A 16,915-nucleotide genomic window follows, 5' to 3' on the forward strand; every position below is an offset into this window, starting at 1 on the left:
GGATTGATTCAGTGACTGGGGTAATCGGGATGGGTGTGTCAGAGGCAATAAGATTGGCACAGGATAGAGCAGGGTTTAGGGCTGTTGTACATAGGATCGCTATGAGTCGCAAATGACTCGACGGCACATAACAACAACATAGCTTTTACTTAAGTATAGAATTTCTAACTTCAAAAACGGTATCTTCAGATAACTTTGCAAATAGCACACCTGTTTTTAACTGGTTCTTTTTAAAAGAGGATCTTACTATGATATGAACTAAATAACAGATAATGAATTATAAGTTATGCTACAGCATACATTTCCCCCATGATTTTAGAAATTAATCTAATCCCATAGTTTAGAAAATACATTTCATTTGGTAGTTTACATTTTAATGCTTCTGAAATTAGAAGATGGTGGAGTGGGGATTGGGAGAAAAAGACTTTAAAGTCAGTCCTTGATTGAAAGTTATTTAGAATGTCAAAGTATTTTGTTGGTTGCACAAGTTGACAATGTAACCCACAGCGCTTTCATGAATAAATATGAGACCATCAGGGCTGCCATAAACTGAATTTAATTGCTAGATGGCAAGTAGTCCGAGTGAGTTTATGATAATATAAAATGTCAGTTTCGCAACTAATGGAAGTGTTTAGAAAATACGGTCTTCCATGCCTGATACAGGTCTTCCTTTTTGATGAAAGAGGTTTTTCTCAACTGATAATCCCCAGTAGTCATATTAAAAATTGAGGTTTTTCAAAACAGAACAATTCTGATGGAAAACGAATTTGCCTTTACTGTTAAAACATAGATCACCTGCCAAGTAGAATCATCGGCCCTGGCTGGGAGGCCGGGCTGTGTGGGGGCAGTGGCAGGATTGGTCCCACTGCAGAGACTGCAGATATATTCCTCATCATCACCCTCAAGAGGCTTTTGTGTCAAAACCAAAGCAAAACAACACAAAAAACCCACACAGAAAACAAAACCCAGAACCAAATACAACACAGAACAAAGCATTGCCCAGTCTCGCATCATGTCTGTGATGGGTGGTATGTTTGAATCTGTTGAATAGTATTTTGTTGTTTAGCATCATTGAGTCAGAGTCAGAACCAACTCACAGCTGATCATCCAGGAGGTTTTCAGAGACAGACTGCCATGATGCAGTTGGTAAATTAGAACCACACGCCTTTGGGTTGATAGCTCAGCTCCTTACCACTAGGCCACGAGAGCTCCCTATCGAATAGTATAAAGTTCTTTATTGAGGGGGAAAGAGGAGAGGAAGATTAATGAGAATATAATCAGAATTTGATCTTATTCTAATTTTTAAAGTTTAATAAATTAAGAGTCATCTTTATAGTACTCCTTGCTATTGCTATTGCTGTTCTGTGCCATCACGTCAATTCCAACTCCAAGACCCTTTATAAGACAGAGTAGATCTGCCCCTTGGGTTTCCTATGCTTCAGTTTTTGTGGGACTAGATCACCAGGTCTTTCTCCAATGGAACCTATGGCTAGGTTTGAACTGTAAACCTTTTGGTTAATAGCTAAACATATGGTCATTGTGCCACCAGGCTACTTTTTCTATTTCACGTACCAAGATACTATAAAATTATCACCTAACACATGCAAAATAGGAGAGCTATGCTTTCGTTTTTTCCTGACCTCTGTTTTTTAAACCTGAGTTTCTTAGGTTCCCCAGTCTACAAATGCTCTGGTTAACCATACAATATTAATAATGTAAATTTTCCTCCAGGCTGAAAATACTTTATATATATTAAAGTCTTAAGAGTTGTGTAAATATACAAATTGTGAATTTATATTTTAGAGAAGTTTAGTAGCTTTTAATTGCTTTCTGTGTGGAATTACTTACATTACTCAAAACAAAATAGTGTGATTAACTTACTTTTAAGGTCTTCCTAGAGGGATAAATATTCCTCCACTTTCTTAGATAAGAGTATCTCTGTTTACAGTAGCATGAATCTTTTATCTTCTCAAATATTCCTTGACCAGAGATTTGTGTACATGTGTCTTTTGGTCCTTTCATATTAAAATCAATTGTGTGGTTGGGTCAAGAGTTGTACTGCCAACACAAAGGCAGGCAATTTGTAGCTACCAGCTACTGAGAAAGATGGGCAGTCTCCTCCTGTGTGACTTACAGCTTCTGAAAACCTGCTGGAGGTTCAGTTCTGACTGGGTTCCTACTCTACAGCAATGAGTTTGAAGATTGTTCTAGGTTTTGGTTTGGTTTGGGGTTTTGTTTCTTTTGGGTTGGTTGTTTTGGCATTTTGGGGTTTGTTTGTTGTTTTTTTTAATGTTGACAGAATATACAGGAAATAGAGAGAATATCTGAAGATGTTAGGGAAATAGTAAAAACAAAAACAACAAAACCCTTAATATTTGTCCTTGTCATTATTGTTATGTACCATAAAGTTGGATTCAACCTATAGCTGATGATCCAGCAAGTTTTCAGAGGCAGAAAATTGCATGGGAGGAAATTATCCATCTTTCTCCCAGAGCAGCTGGATTCGAACTGCATGCCTTTGGATTTGCAGTGCAGCTCCTTACTTCTAGGCCACTAGAGCTCCTTTAGTTATTAATAAAATAAAGTGAGGTTTAACAGAATGGATACTTTCATGCTAACCAAGTTGAAAATGAAAGGGAAGTCTAGATTTAATATTATAGAAATATTTTTCTAAAAAGAGTCTTAAACAATTTCTAAACTTTATTCCTGTCATGTATAAAGTGAAGGGTTTGGGGAGGGTACTTCCAACATTGGTGGCACTCTACTAATTCTTCTCTGACATTAAGTGTGGATTGGAAGTCATAATGAAAATCAAGATACAATTTAATTATGCCATTTTCTACATGTTCACAGATTTCAAAGATGTGAGAGTCTGAATTTCTGTAGCATGTCCATGTGGGTAGGAATGGAAGCATGTAAGCTGAACTCTCATTTGCTTCTGATAATTTTTAAATTCATGAAAATATGTACTAATATCCAAAAATTTCCAGGAGGTAGTATATAAATAGGTTTTGGTCTCATTACTCAACAACAAAATGGTAGCAATTTATATACTTGGAAGGCATTTAATGCACATGTTATGAGTTTTTATCTTTTTATGTACACTACAGTTTACGTCATAATCCTCATAAATTATCTCTATTGCTAAACAAGCCAATTTAACTGCTTGATACATGTATCTATTGATATATTATGTTGATTTAAGTTCAATTAACCAAATATAAGAAAGCGTAAAATATTTTAACTGATAAATATAGATAAGCAACAATCAGTGATTGACATTTCCACTTTTCATTTCAGTATTCTATGTCACAATCTTATATGATTTTTAAAAGATTTATATTTACTGTATATATTTTTTTAATCTAGATTAAATTTCTTTCGCATTGAGAATTCTTATGATAACAATTCAAACTTAACAACCTTGGGAATTGGTGACTTTTTTCCCCAATTAGGGTTAAAATAGTTGATATTTTTCTGTCTTGGGTGCATGTCAAAGAGATACACTTCCATATACACATATGCACATAAGGTAGTGTAAATCTGTTCCCTAACAAGAGAACTGTTTAAAAGGGATATATGACTAGGTTACCATCATGACAGGAGTCCAGAACGAAGGCTACATAGTGGAGTGGACTTGGGGGAAGGGACCGTATAACAATGAAAGAATTTTTCTTTTTCTTTTCAAAGAGAAGAGCAAACTGGGGGGGAGGGTGGGCAGGGAGAAAAGTGCAATAATGAAGGAATGGAAATCCAAACTCTCTGTAAACGTCCATTAAAATTAATAATAATGATAATGTAAAAAAAATTTATTCCCTAACTTCCATGAATTTTACAGAGGAAAAAACTATAAACATTTAACAAGATCACAGAATGGGGGAGGTGGAGTCATGGTAGCAGCACCAGACAAGCCAAAGATGGGTTTTCAAATGTCATAAATGAATTGCAATTTTAATTCCCGGTTTTCCCATCCAGAACAAGTGCCACCCAGGACCAGTTTTCGAATGGATTCCTCTGGCAAGTATTCTCGCTACTCACAGTTCTGTGACCAAAACGTCTTCCATCTTGTGCCACAAATCATTCTTCTGAGTAGTCTCAGTTTATTAGAATACAATCACTGCATTAATTTTCTCTACCTACATACCCATTTCCTTAAATTAGAGATCCAGTCTCATACAGTGGGTCTAAATAAACATCAAGAAAAAAACAAAAGAAAAAAAATAGTCATACTTGTGATTTTATCCATTATAAAATGCTTCATAAAAAGACTAAACTTAAAGCTATTTAAGAGAGAATGATCAGACTTTTCTGTATGGTCCAATATGACAGCCACTAGTCACATATTCTCTTGGGCACTTGAAATGTGACTTTCCTTAAATTGAGACAGTCTCTAAGTGTGAAACCTACAACAAATTCAAAAACATTTATACTAACTAGAAAAGAATATCTAATATCTCATTAATTGTTTTGTACTTATTAATGCTAAAAGAATGTTTTAGACATGTTAGACAAAATGTATTAAAGTCATTTAACATGTTGTTTTAAAAAACTTGTGAGTACTGGAAGATTTTCATTTATGTATCTTTCATTTTATATGCATTGAACAAAATCAGCCTGATAAATAAAAAAGTTGTAGGCAAGCTATCCCAACAGATTTGTGATTGAATAATTTTTAATGAGTATATATAACTCATTAAAAATGTTACAAATAAGAATGAAATTCTTTTCACTTCAATTAAATCTATGTCAACCTGAGGTTTTTTGAGGCCATGACAATCACAAAATACTACATTTCAATATTTTCATTATGTTATAATAGAATATCACGGTTTTCTATTTAGCAGCTTTTAATGATGGCCTACTGGTTTACTAAAAAGTGTAAAAAAAAAATTTACCCCAACCATCCTAAAATTACTTAACTTTTGTTTCCAGCAGAAATATTTAATATTAGTGAGGGAATAAAGGAGGGAAGGAAGGGTTCTCTTTTATTTCTTTACTCTCAGAGAATTTAGTAATGGAAATACTCTAGCTAGCTATTTAGACTATTGAATTGAAAGCCAAACACAGAAACAATTGCAGAAGAGAGTGTTTTATAACAATAGCACTATTTCAGAGCTATGAGCTCACAGCACACATCTCTTGAGTGTTTCCATGATGACAGCTCATTATCCATCTCAGCATGTTCTAACACCCTGGAGAATATATGTGTTTGAGATCATCTCATTTTGTAAGTTTCCATGTCATATTTTTTCTGGGATATGCAGAAAATATGGAAGCTATTCCTTAGTATTTTGTCCTCATATAATGTCTAATTTATTTGTTTAGCTTGGTCTTAAATCTTTTAAAGCGTAATTGTGCTTATGTATTGAGTGTAAAATCCTTATGTCTTTTAAGAACACCTGAGAGAATAGCCCACTGCCATCAAGCTGATTTTGATTCATAGTGATCTTCTGTGTGGTTTGTAAGGCTACAGTATATACAGATGGAGACTGCCTGGCTTTCTCTCTTGGAACAGCTGGTGGATTTGAACTGTTTACCTTTCAGTTAGCTGTCCAACATGAAATGTACCATACCACCAGGGCTCCTCAGAGAGAAACAGGGCATTGTAATTAGAGCTGCAAAATTACAGTAGGGATTAAGTCGTGTTTCTAAAGCTCAGTTAATTGGCCACAGGAAGCACATGTCTTTAAAAAAAATTTAAAAATCTCAGATTCTGAGCATATTTGTTTAAAAACAAAAGTAGAAAGAAGAGAATAACCACCCAGTAGAAGGGTAAGATTTAAAAAGACATACTTTCACCTCTAAAAAATTTACATTACTCAAGAGCAAATTCTAATATACTCTGAGCATATTATCTTATTATAAAATCTAGATTTTCAAGAAAATAACAAATTACAAATGTTTTCATAAATGTCCTTACAAGCTACTAAAATATTTTAGAAAATCATGATTAAATCCAAAGAAAATACATCTGCTTTATTTCTTTTATTTACAAAATGTCCTTAATCAATTACTACCATGATTTTTACTCAGATAAATATATTCATTATAATTATATGTTATATCATTTTAGCTACTTCATATCCATAGAAGAAAGTGTAGTTAACAGTCCTATGTATTTGTGAAACTAAGTGACAATCAGTTAGAGTGATTTATTTGATCTAAGAGACTGGTGAGTACTTACCTTAAAAAATACAATCAAACATTTATTTAGCAACTGTAGGCTATGAATCGTGGAATATTGTAGATACAGAAAGATAAATATGTCATCAACAAGGGAAAATGTTAGTGAGAGACTAAGGGATCTGTTGCCAGGATCTTTGGATGGACAGCTCTTCCCAAAAGCAGGGGAAACGGGAGCATGAAGTATCCAAGACACCAGGAGTAAGCATCACTTCCAGAACAAAACCATTCTTTGTTTAATTAGGACCTAAGGAAATCAGAGCTATAAAAGATTCCTCAGTGGAATCTAATTCTGCAGATAAATCAGTTGGAGTGAGTAAAGAGAAAAATCTCATTTCATTTGGCAGTTAGAATGTCATCGACACCCTTGAAGAGTTGAATTCATGTTGAAAAAGTAGAAACCAAACTAGCAGGTCCTAAGGAGTGAGTCAGAGATGAGAGTGTCAAGACTCCACTACAGACTTCCCTTCTGTGATCAATAGAACTGTTCTCTAGTGAGAGATGGAGGGAGAGAGCAAGGTGCATATTTAGAATAGGGAAATCTGAGCTTACGTGAGGGCGGAGGAAGAGAATGAAATTCAGAATCATGCATTTCTATTATGGCTGAAATGTGTCTAAGCATATTTGATTGTCAAATAACAAGATTGAAAAAGTAAGGAATGAGATATTTCTCTTTTTTTCCCTATGATCCCTGCTCCTCCAACCCTTAACCCTGCAGCCCATCCCAGAAATGGGATTCTTACACAACAAAATATGTTGGCTATTTATGTGGTAACATTAGATTCTAGTAATAGAAACTATTTACTTCCTGTTATACTCAGTTCTGTACCTGGAATGGTTAGAAATCAAGAAGAGAGGACATGCTTACTAGCCTTTGATTTCTGATTCCTTCCTCATACTGCCTTTTCTAGGTTGCTTTATATGGAAAAGCCAAAAAACGAATTCTCTTTGTAACAGGAAAATTAAGTAAATGCATTCTCTGTGCCAAACCATGATAATAAGCCATGGTACTTATGTTTTAATTAAAACATGGAAGGGGATTCAAGTACCAAAATTTAATCAACATGTTTACAGCAGCATCCCCTGTGCCAAATTAATCCATAAAAATGTCACTCTTTGCATTTGTGAAGCTCGATTCCATTCATAAAATTAATCAGTTGTGTACAGACACCCAACCTCTTCCTAATACTGTACAGAAAGCTGAGTCTTTCAAAATCCACACTAAGGATACAGATAGCATGTGGAACCTCATGGATTCTGAGACTGAACTAGCAATTGGCTTGTCGAATTCAGCTTTTCTTAATCTGAAGGAGATTGTTCTGATACCTGGTGATAGTCACCACTGACTACGCCTTTGTAGTAATTTGTGAGAGCCCTCAATATATCAGAACCTGTCAGTTTAATTCTGTAGCTTGCAAGAGTGGTCCTGTGAACCTGGAAGCATTTTCTAATATGCTCTGTTTATAATAAGGAGTCTGAGAAGCTGGATACTCCACCAACTCCTAAGAACAGTTTCATTCTAGTTGGCTGGTGCACACCATTGTCCAGAGAGCGCTCTGTCCTGCCTTAGTGTATACCTCCCATCCATTGCGTTCTCCTTACTAGCACCAACCAGCTCTGAGAGTACCCTCTAACCATTGTACAGCAGATGCTGAGATAAAAAAGGAAGGAGAAAAAGATGACTTTTAAAAAGAAAAAAAAGAGCAAAGGACTTCAGTGGGATGTGTTTGACTGACACACAAGGTGACTTGGGTCACACTCAGTGTTCCCCAGGTCTCTTTAAACAACCTTCTGGTACCATTCACAAAGCAACAGTAGCAAAGGGTTGGTGATAGTTAACTTCTGTTTCAGTGGAGTATAGAGGTGGCCTTTGCATTTCTTTGTTTTCTAGGCTTGCATTAACAAGAGAGGAGAGCAAGTGTGATAGAGTAATTGGACTATGCAACTGGGTCAGAAAAGTCACCAGGGCAAGCATCAGGACATCATACTCTTCCAAGAAAGCTAACAGAGCAAGGAGGGAAAAGAGTGATGTCTCCCAGCTTTGGGCCTATAATTTTCGTAATTTTGTAAAGTCAGACTCTAAGGAAAGGAAAACAAAACTGAAGAAAAATTCTTTTTCTAAGGCTCTTATTTTCTCTTTAAAAATAAAAAAGCCCCACTGCCTCAAGGCATAATCTATCATTTAAACTTTTTTCCACTTGACTATTTCTCTCAAGTTTCCATACCCTGCAGCTTCTGAGTTTGTGTTCAAAATTAACAAAGAAATAAAAAATAAATCATGCCTGCTGGCACATTCCTCTAATGGGCCTCCCTTTACCTCCCTGGTTGCTCATGCAACATGCAGCTGGCCATCTCTACCCAGCAGAAGGGGAGTGAAATGTTTGTCACATAGGACCCTGTGCTCGAATTCAACTCATAGAGCTACAGTCGGGGGTTTGAAATTGCCACCAAAATGTATGTAAGGAGAAGAGGAAGGAGGATGAGTGGCCTGTTCACATCTTTGTTGTTGTTGTTGTTGTTGTTTGTTTGTTTTTTAGTTAACTGGCTAGAATGTAGATTTTTTTTTTCTCCAGAAATTTAAAAACAAAACAAAATGGCACCTTGAGTCACATATTAAGGAAAAGCATTTCTAAACCCCTAGGAATTATGACATACTCTGATAGAAGACAGCTTCCTCCTGTGCCCTGACACATCTCAAAATGCCGTTACTGGGAGTGTCATAGTTTCAGCATTTCCTTAGAGGGAGAGTTCTACTTAACAAATAAATAGATTGCACAGTCAACACCTTTGAGAACTCCTCATGCAATATGGATGGGTGCTGAATTCACTGGAGGAACAGTTTCCAATTCTGCATACTCCCCAGCCATGCAAAAGTAAGGAATGCAAGAGTAGACGGAAGGTTCTGGCTAAGCATGTTTGCTAGCTCTGTCACTCTGTGAATAAAAAAATGCACCTTGTTCTGTTTGCATTTCTTTTTAGTTTATATAATGAAGAGTTTTCCCAAATTTAAAACCACCTAAAGAAAAGATTCTCACCAGCTGTTGTATGAAACAACTCTGAGAGGCTCAAGCAGTGATGGGGCATGCCCTGCCCTTGTTCTGTCTCCCTGAGCTTTCCTTGCTCCAGGAAGAGGACTATGGATGCCTGTTATGTCTTTGCAGGAATGCTCTACCTACCTCTAGACTCCCAGGGGCTTATTTCTTATATACAGTTACCAACTTCAGAAGAAGCTAGGTTCAAGAACCAGTTGTATCTGCAGGGAAAAGTTTTCCTCTTTCCTTTACCACCCAACTCCAATTAGCTACTTAAAGCAACCTGGTTCTCCTAAGTTTTGCCATCTTTAAAAATATGACTGATTATGCAATTCATAAAGGATGACTAAACAATGTAGAGGTTTCATTGATTAGTCTTCTTATTGGAGAATTTTATATTATTTGTTCAACAAAACCATCTGATTATAAAGGTCATGAAGTGTTGCCCAATATATGCCTATAGATACCTGGATACTCTTGTCCCCAATTCAGCCTTTTGTGAAAACGCAACAGACACACAAAGATCATTTGCTCACACTGCAGAAGTAAATGAATTGAATTTCATACATTATAAGGGATGCCCAGCCCAGGGTAGAGGGGAGCAAGGTCAGGCCAGCATCATTGTGCTTTGCACATTGTCTCACTCCAGCAGACCCACTTATTGAAGAGCCTAAGAAGTAGGCACTTGGCCATCCTTCAAACTCTCTTCCTGTACTCCTGCTCCATATCCAGGTGGCTTAGACATGGTTAAATCTCATGAGGATTCCTCTCTGAACTATCATCCTAATAACCAAAATCATCCTCATTAAGTAGGAAGAAGTTTACTTAATACTGGCTCTGTCAGTTCTAATGCTTTCTTTGACGTCATCTTAATGGTCATCTATAGACCATTAAGTATTTCTTAGGCTCAAGTATGCTTTTTCCAGATGAATGCAGAGAACTTTCCCTGTTCTAACTCATCATAAGGTGTGTTTGTGACATTAGCAGTGAGTTTACTTGTGTCTTGTGCATTATGAAATGGTCGGAGCTAAGTATTCATCTGAAATGCAGGCAAATTTCTACCTATAAGTTATGAAAAATGAAAATTTGTCTGAAAATACAAACTCCATTGAAACCTGAATAGAGAAAAATTTAAATCCTGTATTTTCTTCTTTTTATAATTTAAACAAGAAAACTGTCACCAGTCATAATGTATAAATGTTCTCTTTCTCTTCTCTTCTCTCTCTCTCTCTCTCTCTCTCTCTCTCACACACACACACACACACACTGTGCCTCTTAACTCACACATACACTTAACTGAATGCCTCAAATCCTAAATAGATGTTTGTCAATTCCCAGGTAGTACTTGGCTAAGTAGTTCCAAGGTTTCGCCTCTTGTTCTCTTATGCTTCTAAAATAGTTGTCAATCAGCATAGTCATCACCAAAGTGACAGCAAAGCTTATAAGGACAATCCAAAAACAAGGAATTGTAAACACCTTGATTCTGATCACACAGGGTATTCCACTCAGAAGACTCAGGCGTGCTATTGGCATGTGATGAAGCCCCAGAGGTGTCCCTGACTGGTCACTGTAATCCACTGTTCTCAGGACCACCTAATTCTGGGACATTTGTTATTTTTTTTTTTTTTTGCTTTCCTCTGTCTTACTCTCCTCTATTCTCTCCACCGCCTCTAACAGCACTCTCATTAATCATGTCCACAAAATTAATTTGTCATTGGTGCGTTCAATTCCTCAGGGATTGGGGAGAAAACAGGATGAATTACTCAATGGGATCTCCTTTATGTCAGGTCCAGATTATAAGGAGTTGGATGTTCACCTTCGGAGGATGGAGTCTGGATTTGGCTTCAGAATCCTCGGGGGAGACGAGCCTGGACAGCCTGTAAGTTAGACCCCCTTTTATTCCTACACTTTGGGTTATATGGTGAGTGAGAACATCAGGGGAGGGTAGCATTCAATGTGACATCTGAAACAATATCTTTTAGAACTCATAATATGAAAAAACTTTGGATGTATTTATTTGCTATTTTCCTTAAAAAAACAAAAAAACAAGACTCACTGCATGCTAGTGTTTCCAGGGTCAATGCTTCATCATAAATTAGTGCACACTACATAAAGAGACATTATTATGTTTTTTTAAAAAAAAAAAAAAAACGCAAAAGAGTCCTCTTGAGTATTTCAAGGATCAGGTGTATTAGGCTCCTATTCTATCAGGGTAGCTCCTGGGTAGAGGTAGAAGAGAAACTTCATGTAAAGAGATGTCTTGTAAGAACAAGATTATGTATACTTTCAACCAACACGGAAAAGGAGAGAGTATGAGCGCATCCAAGAGTGAAATCAAGATAAATGCCACATACTCTCAGCCGCCTTTAAATTAAGAAATTACTGTGAGAAGTTGTTCATGGCACCAGCCTCTTCCAGCGCTGTTGGAGGAGTTTGAATAGGGCTCTGGGGAATTTTTTAAAATATAATTATTACATATCAGAATGAAAGTATAAAACAGCAATATCCATTAACATACAAAAGCCACACCAACACTAGGTATGTGAGCATTTGTTAAAATATCAGTTATAAAACATTCACTGTAAAAGGCATTGCTTAAATCATACCCAGCGGACTAGCCAGATCCATGAAAGAATTGAGTCAGTGAAGAACTCAAGTTGTGAATTCAGACACTTCCACCCCAACCTGGCACATGGTAAGACAATGCTTAAACTCTAAGCCCGTTTCCTCATTTGCAAAATGTGAATAATAGTAATTCTCCTTCACAGACCTGCATTAGGAATAAAGAAGATAACAGGACTAAAGTGCTTAATCCTGTACCTGACTTTAGTTGTTGATAAATATTTGTCATCAACTTTGTTTGCCTTATTGGGGGAACCAGAAAATAAAACTAGAATCACTGATGGGCTGAAATCTTCAAGAGGAGAAAGAAAAATTGTTCGGATTTTGTTGTCTTGTTTTTTTCATTCCTTAAATGAAAGGAATCTTTAATACAGACCTGCCCCAAAGTGAGACAAACCACTCTGGTAGGCAGTGAGGTAATCAAGCAGAGTCTATGGGAATCTGACAGATATTCCACGAAGGCTCTTCTCTCAGGAAGAAAGGATCTGGAACAGGGAATCCATCGAGCCCATTAGGACAAAAAAAAAACCCAGTCAGCTGAGTTTAGGAGTTCAAGGATAATGACACTCCTAGGAGGGGAGAAAGAGTCCTTTTTTTAATTTCTGAAGATAAAATTTGGCAACAGTCAACCAGAATGGCACTGACTGGCCCAGGCTGCCCAGCAGATGTGAAAGAACACTTGCCAAGCAAAGTTGACTGAATTTTCCTCAGGCTGAGGTAACATAGAGCACTCAAGTAACTTCAGGGTTATATATATTTGAAGAATAAGTTAAGGATTTTATGTCACATGTAGAAGAAAATCTTGGTTTCGTTTTTCTCTCTTTCACCAAATAGGTTTCTGTCTCTTCCCTCAGCCAGCCAATTTGAAGTTATTACGTATCCTCAGGCCTCCTAATTAGCCCTGTAGCCTAGTGTATCTCAGAAAGCCATTCTTGATAAATGTGTGTATAAAAATAATATTGGATGCCTTTATATACGTAAACATTTTATACATTGATTTACTTTCCAATATGTTCTGGCCTTCACAGGGCATTGTCTGATTTGGCCTCCTTCAGAATCGTTCATGTCTGCCTCTTTTGTTTAAATAGCAGGGGTTTAAAATCCTTAGTAGAAAGGTGGTCTTCTCTTTTTTCATTCTCCTTGAGAGCCCCATAAATGGAAAGTACCGTAGATGCTTGATAGATACCAAATTAATGAAATGAGACAGTAACTAAAATGAAATAGCACTTTGGTGCAATCTTAACAGCATTTTACAGCATAACATTTCTGCAAGATGATTAAGGGTGAATCTGTAAGGCGCCATAGCACTTAGACTAACATAATACATCAGACTTGCCAACTATAAGGGTCTCCAGCAGAAATTTGAGGTCTTAGTTCCAGAATGATCTGAATCACATGGGTTTTTTTCCACTGGGCGAAAAAGGCATCATGTTTGGAATAGTAGTGGGTCAGCAAAGGAAAGGAAGACCCTCAACAAGGTGGATTAACACAATAACTGTAACAATGGGCTCAGGCATGGCAGAGATTATGAAGACGATGCAGAATAAAGGAAGATTTTGATGCGTTTTTCATAGGGTTGCTATGAGTCAGAGTTAAGTTGAGTTGTGTTGTGTTGTCAATTCAAAGGCACATGGTTTGAATCTCTCAGCTCCCTCATAAAATAAAGATGGACATGCTTCTCCTGTGTGATTTACTGCCTCTAAAAACCTGCTGGAGGGTCAGCTGTGAGTCCCTTCTGACTCCATGGTACATAACAACAATAATCTGTGAGCTCCTTGAAGGCCATCACCATTTCTGATGGCGTTTGTCTTTTGAGCCTGTTAGATGGAGTTGAAGAGAGTACTTTTTGTCAAAGCAAAACCGTCTCTTTATTATCTCAAGAAAAAAATAACAGGTGTAGAATTGACATCTTCTATGGCCACTAAATCCCACACAGGCACTGTAGAATTTCAGTGGCCTCATCCTAGAAACAGAAAGCTCTCCTGGCTGCACTGTGGCATGTTTCCTTGAGCTTCCACGGTGTGTTACATTTGTTAATTACTGCCTAATCTCACATTTAAAAAAAAAATCCAATTTCCATTTTCTCTTACAAAAGCAAGAAAGTCTAGCAACATGGAATTGACCTTCTGTAATGGTATCAACTGGCCAGAGATAAGTCATAGCCCTTTCAGACTAAATATGGCCACCTCCCATTATTAAGTCTCCCAAACCCCTTATGCCTGTGTTACTCATTTAAGTTACTTCCTTTGTTATAGACCCCTCTCATCCTAGAGGATTCAGCAGAAAGCTGGAAAATGAGCATTTTGCACCAAAAGACCATACAACTAAAGTCAGATTATGGTCTTTATAGGTGCTGAGAACTGAAAATAATTCTGCTCTATTCCCCTATGTTGAAGTAAAGATAAAAGAGGATTAAACTAGTAAAATTGTGTGTGTGTGTGTGTGTGTGTGTGTGTGTGTAAGGAAAAAAGTCCCAATTCTTCCTATGATACTTTCTTCAATACAGTCTTTAAAATATGATATTCTTACTTTGCCAGACCCCTATATTTGTGCTTGATCTGCTCAGGAGGTAAACCAGCACCACATTCTGTAAATGATAGAGTTATATTTTGTTCTTCACAAAATAGAAAGTATTGCATGATTAACTCACAAAGAGGCTTGACTGGCTCAGGAATGGAGAGGTCTTGCAATATTTTATCAAAAGAATATGTTTATTGTGAAAAATGAAGCTCAAGTGTTTAAGTGCAGCCCTGGTTACCACTCAGCATCCAGAGAGCTTAGGTCTCCCCAAGCCTTCCAAACAGTAACTTTGAATTCCTGGATCTGTTCTCCCCTCCAGAGGGCAGGCATCAAGTATTTATTATAAACCTTCTTAGATTACATGGCTTGCTGGTTATGCTTATTGTGTTTATTTAGATTTACTCTGGCTTATTCCTTCATGTAAATGATTTAAGACACACCTTGCTCCAAATTACAATTTTGACATTTAAGCCATAAAGTAGAAGCCCAGATTTCCCTGACACAAATAAAACTAGAAAACACTGATCTTGAAAATCAGAATAATATACTCATGTAGCAAAAAAAAATAAGGGGGGGTCTACAATGAAGATCTCCCATAAGGCTTTCCTTCCAACTTTTCTACATGTTAAGTCCAGAGATAATAAGCAAATAAAATGTGCTAGGTTCTCTTAATAGCTGACATCCTTCAAAGGGAGAGGTGTATAAAATGGCTTGGCTCCCAACTGCAGGAAGTCTCGTAGGTTACATCAAACAATATTCTACATCCATATATTCAGAATGATATTATTCTCTCATGGTACACATTAAACACAACATGAGCTTCAATAAATAATGACCAGCAGGACTCCAGCTCAAACAAGGCCTCTGAGAGCATCCCCTAATTCATTTTAAGAAACAAGTATAACCCCAAAACAAACCAAACAAAGCTACCACAAGAAATGAAGCTAAATACAGATCTTACTTATTAATATAGATGCAAAAGTCCTCTACAAAATACTAAGTCAAAGAATCCAGTGGTTTTAAAAAAAATTATTCACTGTGAACCAAGTGAGAGTTATACTTGGAATTCAGGGATGGTTTAATAGTAGAAAATTAATAGATGTAGGACAGTGCATTATAGATAGAAAAAAAGGAAAAGAACCGCATGATCATCACTATGTGTGCAGAAAAATCATTTGGTGGAATCCAACATCTTTTCCTGATGAAAACCCTAAACATATTACAATATTGGAACAGACAGAAAAGATGAAACTGTAACAGCCAACATTACACTTCATAGTGAAAAACTAAGAGCTTCCATCTTGAAATCCATGTAAAAACTGAATGGTGGATATTGGGGAGACAATTTTTGACCCTACTAACTTCACAAGGAGGAAGAATCTTCATTAAGAGCGTCAATGCACAAAACCAAACCGTATAAGATCAAATATGCCCTGGAATCTCTATACTACTGTCTGACAATTTTAACATCAACTACCCTTCCCACAGCTCTCACTGCTTTTTCTTTAGATTTTGATAATTTACTCCAGTGGCCACGCAAAATTTACAATATGAGTCTATAGGAAAGTAATAGCTTACTTATAATTTAGATTTCAGAACACTCCACATACAGCTTTTCAGTCAAAACAACCTCTTCTCAGCCATGCTAAAGGCATACCTCTCTTTGATTCTTAGTCTGTTGATCTTGGCTTCTGCTCTCCTCTGGCAAGTGTTACAAAGCCCTTGCAGCTCTATTAATTATGTGCCTTCTCGGCTCTACCAGGTATCCTAGGCCCGAAGGCACTTGTCTCTGTCTCTGTGGGTTAATAGAACCAGCCCCTCCCAACCCCACTGGGCAAGTTTCCTAAAGCAAGAAAATAAATAAAAGGTATCTGAATTGGAAAAGCAGTAAAATGACCCATATTTGATGATGATATGAACTTTAAAAAGAATTCTAACTCATTGCCATCGAGTCAGGACCAAATCATTGCTGACCCTCCACTATTATTAGCCTTCAGAAAGCTTCTTGTTAAAGGAAAAGGAGCCATTCAGAAAAGGAGAGTGAAAATGGTTGCACAAAAAAAAAGTAATACAATCACTGTCACTAAATGCCACTAGGAACAATTCAATTGGTGTATATTTTACTACCTGTATTTTCAAGAATAACAAAATAATTATTTAAAAGGACATTTTTCCTGCAAGAAGATATATTGTTCACAGTAAAATAACAATAGAAATAGAAAGAAATGAAAAATTGCCAGAACAGAACCAAAATGGGGTTCTCAGCTGTGAGCTGAAAACAGATATGAAGACATCAAGATGGAAAGATGTGGTAAACATGACAGTAGATAAAGGCCTGTCTGTAGAAAACTGTTCAAAGAAAAGGAGAGATAATGATAGATATGCTTCTTGGCACAGGAGTCTGGTGCAATGTTGTGGAGGAGTTTTAGAAGGAAAGAGGCTGAAATCTTCTTGCCACATTGTCAAGTTGTCCCAAGCTATAATTACTTCAGCACAGAGCTACTGAGATCGGACCAGCAATAGGTAGTGCAAAACGAATTCAAGGAATTGTCGGTCCT

At 36.8% G+C, this 16,915-nt stretch overlaps 1 protein-coding gene across 1 annotated transcript in view; it reads left to right on the forward strand.

The window, feature by feature from the left end:
• MAGI2 (membrane associated guanylate kinase, WW and PDZ domain containing 2) overlaps positions 1-16,915 on the forward strand; it is a 1,911,292-nt gene that overhangs the window by 1,708,100 nt on the left and 186,277 nt on the right. Inside the window, exons 13-14 of the mRNA XM_006882679.1 lie at positions 3,976-4,017; positions 11,003-11,094. Of these exons, the coding sequence (XP_006882741.1) occupies positions 3,976-4,017; positions 11,003-11,094 (134 nt within the window). The remainder of the gene's footprint in view (positions 1-3,975; positions 4,018-11,002; positions 11,095-16,915) is intronic.

This window comes from Elephantulus edwardii, unplaced genomic scaffold (genome assembly GCF_000299155.1).
Source record: "Elephantulus edwardii isolate Elephantulus edwardi_28Jun2011 unplaced genomic scaffold, EleEdw1.0 scaffold00022, whole genome shotgun sequence".
NCBI classification, from domain to species: Eukaryota; Metazoa; Chordata; class Mammalia; order Macroscelidea; family Macroscelididae; genus Elephantulus; species Elephantulus edwardii.